The sequence below is a fragment of the Apis cerana genome, linkage group LG14 (genome assembly GCF_029169275.1).
Source record: "Apis cerana isolate GH-2021 linkage group LG14, AcerK_1.0, whole genome shotgun sequence".
Lineage (NCBI taxonomy): Eukaryota > Metazoa > Arthropoda > Insecta > Hymenoptera > Apidae > Apis > Apis cerana.
The window spans coordinates 5,159,591-5,169,714 of NC_083865.1; the positions used below are offsets into that span (position 1 = coordinate 5,159,591).

The window sequence follows — 10,124 nt, forward strand, 5'->3', positions numbered from 1 at the left end:
GTTGTTCCTTCATTCCGTCCAGACTTCCCCCTCTCGTTTTCTGCCCTTTCGTTACAGCCACACACGGCTGAAAGCATTCGCGAGTCCCGCGGTGATAAAATTGTTCTAACGTGAAACTTCGTTACTCAGCCGCGAGAAGAAAATGGGGGGAGGGGGTGCGTCCCCTTTCTTTCAAACTTGGTTCTTCTCCGTTCGACTTTCGTTATCTCGATATTCACACAGTCGAAAAATAATTCACACTCGATGGAGCTTGAAATCGCGTTGCAAATTAATCGAATCGTTACACGGTGGTTAATTTTACGAAAGATGGTTGGTGGATATTGGAACGGTTTTTTGTTTTTGAAGAAGCGACAATTCATTCGCAATTCGATTGTTCCGCGGTTTAATTTCGTTGTGTAATATTGGTATTGTGATTATAACGATTAGTATATGATATTTCGTGCGTTAATTCGATCCAAGTTTAAACGAAACGGGGATATAATTAATGGGGGAAATTAATTGGATAAAAGTTTAATCACTCGTCGAAAAGATCGTTTTTATAATAATTACAATCTAATTAATTAAAGTTCTGCACTGCTTTGATATCTTTGATTATCTGCTTCAAACTTTTAGTTTCGATTTTTTTCAACTTATTTTGACTATATTCAATTTTTTTTCTTTTTTTAATTTCGTAGAGTAACCAGCTGCAACTTTCCTCAAGTTTTCAAACCTGTTTTATATCTATTTTCAACTTTATGCAGCAAAGAGCATCGTCCCTTTGAATTTCGTGTCTAGTTTTGTTTATTTCTTTTTTTTTTTCAATTTCACGTGACAACCAATTTCAGTAATCTTTTTGCTCATTTTTGCGGCAACTTCAATTTTTTAAAACTATTCAACTCTATCTCTTTTCCAATTTTATTTAACAAATTTTTTTTTCCATCGATCCGTCACAACTCTTTTCGATTTTACACTTCGACGCTTTATTATTTTTTGTATTTGCTTTAATTCTTTTTATATTTTTCAAATTAAAAGGAAAAGAAGAACAAGAAAGCTGGATAATTGACGTGTGAACGCGAGAACACATTGGCGTCGTAAAATTATGAAAATAATCCAACAGCTTTCCTTAGATGTCTACAACCGTCGTTATAGCCGTGAGCAAATCTATTTCACCAACGTTTCAGCCTCGTTTGCGATTACGACCTGTATCTGGCTAAATCCCTCTCGTTGCACTCGCTCGTTGCAAGGAAGAATGAATTTGCACCGAGAAATCGGGCATCGTGGATCAACACTTTAAACAGATTTCTCCTCCTTTGCTTCAGAACGTAATTGAAATTCATTCGCTTTGACACATTTTTCTAATTCGGTTTTTATCTCTACAAATTGGTTCGTTCAAATATTAATATGCTTTCGATTATATTACTTTTCCAATAGAAAATCGAAAGTGAAATTTATTCAATGCCTTTCTTATATTAGAATAATTTTAAATCGTTCCTCCAGAAAATAACATAGAAAGACCACTTTTGAATAATATCAAAAGCCAGAGATATTATAAAAATATTTTAACGCAAAAATGCACGAATAATAAATTTAACAATTTAAAAAATCAAATCCACGATCCGGATCGATCAAAATTAATCGAAAAAGTCGCCCGAAACGCGACGTATGTAACGTAATTCCCGAGAAAGTCAGAAAGTCTCTGTTCGTCTATCATCTATCATTATATTCGTGGAACCGAACAAGCGCCAAAAATTACATTCGTTACAAGTGTCGTGCCGACAGATCATACGTTTCGAGCCCGAGCATTACTTAAATAAAGAGAAAGAGAGCGAGAGAGAGAGAACGAGCAAAAGAGAGAGAGAGAGGATGGAAATCTGAAATTCAGATCAGTCGATGGCGTTCCCAGATAGTCAGGATGAATTCACGGATAGACAAACAGAGAATCGAAGAGCTGGAGTCGCTGGATAGAGAGAGCGAGGGAACGGCGGTTGGAGAAAGATGGACGGATGTATCAGCGATTCGTGTGCTCAGGCTCGGTTTAACGATATTTTGCCCCCTTTGAAGCTGAAAAGTTGCAAAAGGAAAAGGGTGGAATTTGAACGAGTGCGGGGGAGAAAAAAAAATATACATCCGAAGTTTATGTTATGCGATTAAATTTGTACCGGTATTCCTTTCTTTTTCTTTTCGTACGATATATCATTGGGATTCACTTCCCCAGAAATTTCCCACGACTTTCTCCACTGGAGTCGGAAAATTTCACGAAAGTTAAATCGCTGTTTAACATATGTCGTTTAAGATCGTTGCGTTAATATTCGAAATCATCGAATGGTCGTTGAAACATTGCGCGCCAAGTTTAAATTGTTGTTCTATCTTGTTGATGATCGTTTCGATAAGCGAGAGGCTTAGATATTTGATCAGAGAATTCTGGGATTAATTTAAATAATAGAAATATTTTTATAAATTTGATCGATTGACTGAATTATGATAGAAAATTCCCTCGTGTTTCGGGTAGAATTTCATTCTTATCTGTGCGTATAAATTATATACGTCCGCAGAAAAAAATTGCACAATTGTAATCTCAGTTTATAATCGTTCAGCTCAATTTATTACTTTTAAATAATTGTGCTTTAAATTGCGAGCACACGTCGCGAACGCGAATACGATAAATCTTCTTTTTCTATATTTTTTGCTATCTTTTGAAGGGAATATTTTAACAGTTAAAAATATTATTATTTAATAGAAAAATAAAATATATCATTTAACCAACTCCAAACTCAGAATTAAAAAGAAGAAACTCGAATTCTGGTTAGACAACACTTTGAAAAGTGGTATTAAAATTCACAGTGGGACGTAACGATAACGGTATCTGGTCCGTGAAAAATTGAAATCAATTGAAAAGTGAGGCCGGGTTTCGGGTGTCGTTGCCCCGTCCCTGGATATACATTTACACGTGTCGAATGGCATTTACAAGAGCGCACGCACCGATACATCGTTGCACATCGAAATCCATGCACCGCGTACCGTTAGTCGACATTCATTGGCTTCTTCTTCATCTCCAAGCCCGGTTCCCCTTCGTTTTCTCTCTCACCTACCAACGTCCCACCACGACCTCTCATTCCCCTTCTCCTCCGATTCCGTCTCCCTGTCCTCGTCCAACCTTCGATCCCTTCCTCCTCTCTCCTCCTCTTTCCATACCCGTTGGAGGAGACCAACTGGTTGCCAATAAGAGAAATTCTTCTTGTTGCTCGCGTTGCTTCCATTTTCTTAGCCTGTTACCCAGCCTGCCCAGTTATGTGGACTATAACGGAATCGGTACCGGGTTAAATTTAACCTCGCTGCGCCCGCCACTGACCTTGTTTCGCGTCCTGCGCCCTTCCTGTCATCCTTGAACAGCCGTGGGATCTTTACAAGAGAAGACATAAGAGTATTTGTCACTAGATAATTATAATAATTTGATTAAAAATTAATCAATCGTATAATTCATAATTATTGCTAATTAATTTGAGACACTTTTTTTTGAAACGTGAAAAATAGTTAGACTTTTAGATCTTGCTCGTTTTATAATTATATTTGAATCATAATTACTCGTATCTGTAATTAATACTTATTATCGTTTATTATCAAGATAAGGGCGTTTTTATTAAGGGAAGATGCGTGTAAAAATGGAGCATGAATAATCATATCATCATGATCATCAAATGTCGCGATCTCAATGACCGCAAATCCGTTTAATCAAATAATCACTCGCCACTGTCACGTAGGACGCTACTTATATGGTAATTCTATGCAAATGATCGAGCTAACTATTTCCAATCATCGATAGCCGCAGAAATCCTCCAAGGGATAGAAAATCGCCGCGTTGATCAAGGATAACGAACACCTTGGACAGGAGGATGATGATTTCGATATATTAAAATATTCATGAGGCGTAACGTGTTATTTCACCATCCAAGATAAACGTTATAAAATGTTATACCGGTGAACAAGATACACAAAGTGTATTTCCTACAGTCTTGGAATGGAATATTTAATGAATTCCCTTCATCTATCTTCGAACGTGTCCTCTTTATCCTGCCTCGATGTATTTTAATGGCGTCGATAGATGGATTTCTCGTGGAAGTACAGTATGTACAGTGCGAGATGAAAATCTTTTTTTTCCTCACCCCTGATAAATTGTGTCACCAAAACGGAAAGGAAATCCTGTTTACGTAACGAACACTTTATATGTATTATCATAATCAGTTTGTATCAGTGCTTCTCATTCGTAATTACCCGCAAATCTTTATATCATATGTTATAAAATAGAATTTCTAAACGAATTTATTTTTTAAAATGGTAAACTAGAACGTTTGTCTCTTACTGTACGTACACACGTATAAATACATTTTTATAGGAAACGTTTCCTTTATATGCTCGCGAAGGCTGAAATTTCTACGCGATTATACGTGATCTGTTTACCACAGATCGAAAGAGGCAAGGACAAAAGGAATAGCGGGAAGTGGAAAGGCATTTTTATCGCGAACAAAACGTTTTCAATGGCAACCATTGTGGCTACGGTGTATAACAGTCGTACTTGTAACGGTATTGCTTGAAATCGAAGTATACTGTTCCACTCTATTTTTCTGTTGTTTCACCGCGATCCATCTTCGGTTTCGACGTTCCAATGACAACTTTGATCGAAACTCAATAAATCTTTGCGCTATACCTTTTTTTTCCCCCCTCTTTTGCACGCAGATCTTATTCCAATTATTCGTTTATTTCTTTCTCGACGGAATAATAATTTTAATGGCGTTTAGATTAAACGATAAATTTTACTTGTAAGATAAATGGTCGTCTAATTGAAGAAAGATCAGTTCATTTGTTATATTATCATTTTTAAAACCGTTTGGAGTAAAAATTTAGACAATAATTTACACAACAAATAGTTCCATCCAAATCCCAGTGAAACTAAAGAATTTTTATTTCATTTTATTTTGGATTTTACAAGTAATTTTTTTAAATTACGTTTTATAATAAACTATGTGAAAAATTCTACTCGAAGAAGTTATGACTGTAATTCGTTTCGACGATGCACAATGGGCATGGAACCATTTGTTGAATGAAAATATTTCCACGCGTTGCACACGTGCCACGGCGCAATATGTTGCTTCGTTTATTATATCAAAATTTTTGTCTAATGTTTTCCCCCGCAGAAAAATAACTCGACGTTCCGACTAGCCGGTGAGATATTGCGCCATTACTACTCTCTACCGTTTATTACAGGTAGAACGCGATGTAATATGACATAAAATAAGTTCACGCGTATAAAATGATAGTTCTTGGTATATGGAGGGGGGAAAAATATGTATGTATATATTTCCACGTGTTTTAAAATCTGAGAAATTAAAGTATAAGGGTGGAATAACATAAAGGGCAAATATTTTATTAACATTTTCCTTGAATACTTTTTTGACGATACAAATTTTTCAAACGGTTGTGAAGAAAGAAGATATATTTTATTCGAAATATATTGCATTTGAAGTGTCTTTATACCGCGAATATATCGAAGAAATATTTAAATATCTTCTGTTCATCCTTCGATGTTATTACTTACCGTTTCGTTACATTAATTTATCCCATTCGAGAAATTCAACCGCTCCTCCTCTTTCACGCAAAACGTCTAATCTTTAATTTCTATAACGTCGTAAATAAGCATAGAAAATATATTGTTTTCGCGTTAACGACAGGGCGAGGAAAAGCAGCGCTATAAATTAATATTGCGAAACCACGTATCACGGTAGTTGGGCGCTGGCATACGGTACTCGGAGGATATTTTTCTTTAAAACGGACGTCGAGGTCAAGGATGATGCGGTTTCCGAGGGAAACCGGTTCTCTGAAAGGAATCGCGGCTCGAATTCGCGTGGCGATCGCCGATTCACCGGGTTACGTTATTCTGGGATCGTTGGCGGAACCCTGGTGATTCCATTAGATCGTCCAATAATTCCATTAAAACGTATTCGTTTGCTCCAATCCAGCGTGAACGAGGCATTTGCCTTTAAATCTCTTTCCATAGAAACGTTTCGAGTGCCAGTTGTCGAAGGCGACAAACACGACGTAAATAGGATAAATATCGATCGAAAGAAATAGGAATTTTCACTTTTATCCATCGCTTAAATTATATTATAAACTTAATAAATGAATCTCGATCGAGATTTACGTTTTTAGAGGATCATTCAAAAATATCCCACGAACAATATCCGTATGAGAGATCAATTTCTATAAATATTTCCTCTGGAAAAAAAAAATAACAAGATACTTGAATAAGTATCTATAAATAAACCCACTTCTTCCTCTTTATTAACATATGCAGCTACGTAAAATTCTATACGTAAAATTTCACCAAAAATAAAAAATAGCCAAGTATTCCTTCCGCATAATATTCGAATTCCACGGAGGAGGGCAGAGAATAAAAATACCCGATACTCGACACGGATTTATAAGCGACCATCAATAGTCTCTCGAGCTCGTGCGAGACTCAGCAAACGACACCCCCCTCGTTTATTAAATTCAGAAACGGGGGAAGGGGGAGGCGAGGTGACAATATGTAACCCCGAAAAATATCGGACAGTCCGCGAAATGATATGCGTCGTCTCGTCCACGGAATGCTGGCGTAATGGGGCGCAATATCGTCGAGCAAACAAGTCGTTTCTCGAATAGCGGAAGGCCAACTTGAATCGTTCGTTCACCTCGTCCACGTTCCAAGCTGACAGCGCACCGCCTCGAACCGTTTCGTGTCCGTGGTCATTGCAGGTCACTGCGAAACGATTGTCTACAGCGACACACTCTCGAATCGAAATCGCACGAATTAAAGCCTCGCGCGTGGAAAAGCGAAGAATTCTACGACGTTTTAATCCTGAATTTATCCAAACTGCACGACTCGCCTGTTGCGCTCCTTCTTGTGGACAGATTGAACCACGATGTCTGTGAAATTTCATTCGTGAAGCGATTCTTAATTTCTCAAAGATGAACAAGATGTAAGTACGATGAAAAGTGGAAAGTTTAAGTCGATAATTCAAAAAAAAAAAAAAGAAAAATCAATTCTTTCTTCATAGAATATAACAAATAAATATAATTAAAATTGTAACAATTTTCCTCGACTTTTAGAACGCAAATGGTTCACGTTTAATTGTTATCTAAGAAGAAGAATTCTCCACGGATTGCGGTGCTCTAATGCAGTAGCGTGCAGTCGCACATGATCATCCCCGGACAGGAATTTCGAATTCGAGTCAACGCACCATTGGGACTCGCTGTGGGAGGATACTTGGCCCTTTGACCGTTCCTCCGCTTGTATTGCCACGTTTGCGCCAACCAAATTACGTAATGGTGATAACCAAAGACATTTCCCGCCGCCTGCGTCCCCTCCACCGCCTCCCCAAACAACGAGAATCGTTATTCCGCCTGAGGATATCCTCTATAGGCCATTATCCAGCTCACATTTATGTTGTTCTTCGACTCTGCCCGCGAAACTCTCCTTTAGTTTCGAGATCTGATTTCTGAAGTAGTTTCTTCCTCTACGATAAGAAATTATCATTTATTGTTCCATTTATTCAGTTCGAGTTTTTAGATACGTGGAATTTTTCTGTTTGTTTTTAATTTTGAACCCTTCTAAGAGAATTTTTAAAGGATTCGAGTAAATTGAAAATGGATTTAGAAGCATAGCTCTGTCATATTTGTGGATCAATGCGTTAAAAATTCAATTTATCAATTAATAACTTGGCTGACGATCCTCGTCGATCTTTCCAATTAAATTAAATTTATCCAAACTTACAAAGTTTTATTGTTATATCCACAAGGCGCATGAAAATTTGTTGAAACCTCTGTTTATCTTCAACACGCATTCGCGCTCCATCATTTACTGGCCTTCTTCGTTTATACAAGATCCACAATCGAAATCAGATAACCAAACACGACATCTCTTTACCCTCCAATTCCCTTTCTCCATTTTTTTTCCAATCTCTTTCAAGTGAAACGATAAATAATCTCTGCTGTCTAAAATTCTACGGATAAAGAATGATAGAAAATCATTGTGAATCAAAAGAATTCTTCGATCATCCATAGCCCAGATGTATCCTCTCGAAATTCCACGAAGCTATCCATTCTCCTCTAGAATTATTTCTTTTGGTATACACGGATCATTACACAGACTATACCATTATTAACATTCCTCTCAGAGCCAATTTCTTCCATTCTCCACCACGAAAGAGAGAAGCAACGGCGGTACACGGAATGACAAATCTCAGTTATTACGCCAATGATTTCTATTTATCGTTTCCTTTTTCTTATTTATTTATTCTCGAAAAATCGAGTTCACACTCGAGTTCTGGCCGTCCTCCAACCGCAGTAGACACGGGTCTCTATAAGAGAGCGTAAAGGCCGAGGCGAGTAAAAGGCGCCGCCTTGAACGGTTGAGTGAAAGGAAGCTCTAGGAGAAGAGAGAGAGGATGGCTCGTAGGAAGAGATAGACGCAGGAAGAGACGGTGAATCGCTTGTCCTCAAAGCTGGAATGCCGCAGGCGTTCGTATACGCCTGATAATGCAACCACCGGCCTCGTTATTCGTCCACCACCGGGGAATCTTGTTTATTCTGACCGCCAAATTTCCGCTGACATTGTTTCGGTTTACTTTTCCGCTTCACTTTCGAAGAGGAGAATGATCTTGGAGACGAGTATGAATTTTGTGGAATTTGGATACATTTGGATATTGAATGTGTTGGATATGAACGATTGCATTTGAGAAATTGACGGTAAGAAAGGGATACTTGAGTACTCAATTTTCATCGTTGTTGTTGTTCTTCGATGATGCAGATTTGTTTTAGTGATGTTTGAATTGGAATTTTGAACAGCAATTGTGATTTTATATAGGGTTTTGTCTTTGTCTATCTGGTAATTTTGATAGAATTTGTCACATGATGTAATTATTATTTCATTTCTTGATTGTTAATATATAACTAAAAAATTTCGAAAAGTTTAGAGGTAATCGAGCAATTGTAGTTTCTTGAGCAAGACTTTAAATTTCACCACTTCAATATTGATAAATTGATCCTCATTGAAAAATAAATTCTCAATAATATTTCAACATAATTATTTACTTATCACATTTCAAAATTTTCAACTATAAAGCAAGATAAATAACAGCGAGGGAGCGAATCCATGAATTTCTTACTTAGAAAGAAAACCGCATTCCACGATCTTGAAGGCTGTCTTTTGCTCGAGATAATAACTAATTCGTCATAGATACATTCCGATTAGCTCATGCTTGTTAATGTATTGGCCAGTATGGCCGGTTATCGATCAAGGTCCGATGAAGACGCTTGTTTGATAATCGTGAAGTTAAAGAGACACGCAGTTACGATTGCGTAGACGGCTATTTATATCACGCGAAGAACAACTCGTGATGAAATCGAACACGTCGAATGCATTCTTTCTATTGCATCGTATCCATTCGTCATTTTTATCCAATTAAAAGTTTCGATCAAGGTGGAGGTCCGGTTAAATCTGGACGAAAACAAATTGATCGATCCCGGATTAAAAGTGACAATTTGCGTGCAATATTTATTTCTGTTGAATAATTCATCAATTTTTGATTGGATTAATTTTAATCGAATTTTTCCACGGTGAATTATTATCTCTCTACCTGTGAAATTTTTGACATGCACACCCTTTTTTTATTTTAAAGCCTCGATTGGTTTTGAATGTGGCATATAGATTTATTAAATTCAGTAGAATCTTAAAAAAGAAAATAACAAGAAATATATACTATTTCTCGACTGGTATAATCATAGACAAAAATTCTTTTTTCAAAATTTTCATTTAATTTAAAAATACAGTCAAAGGAATTGATATATTTTTAAAACATCCATTGAATTAGATTAAACTCATATCCACGCTTATTAAAAAATTTAGAATATATTAAAAAAAATAATAGATAATATATTTCAATTTTTATTAAAACTTTGGACGATCTCCAATAAAATTTAATTCACGGATAACCAACGAACGCAGAATCACAAACACGTTTTACGTTTCTGATTGCAGAACATCCTGGACAAGTTCAACCCGGGGGCCAGGCAGCTGATCAACGCCGGCAAGGCATATTTGAAAGCTCTTCATG

General features: G+C 36.9%; 1 protein-coding gene and 1 long non-coding RNA gene across 4 annotated transcripts in view; one reads left to right on the forward strand and one right to left on the reverse strand.

Annotated features, from left to right (window-relative positions):
• The window catches only part of LOC108000921 (trichohyalin), a 174,382-nt gene that overhangs the window by 60,626 nt on the left and 103,632 nt on the right, over positions 1-10,124 (forward strand). For all 3 annotated transcript variants that reach the window (XM_062085269.1, XM_062085271.1, XM_062085270.1), the window contains one exon: positions 10,049-10,124. In XM_062085269.1, the coding sequence (XP_061941253.1) occupies positions 10,049-10,124 (76 nt within the window). The remainder of the gene's footprint in view (positions 1-10,048) is intronic.
• LOC114576878 (uncharacterized) overlaps positions 1-10,124 on the reverse strand; it is a 141,856-nt gene that overhangs the window by 11,456 nt on the left and 120,276 nt on the right. The window lies entirely within an intron of this gene.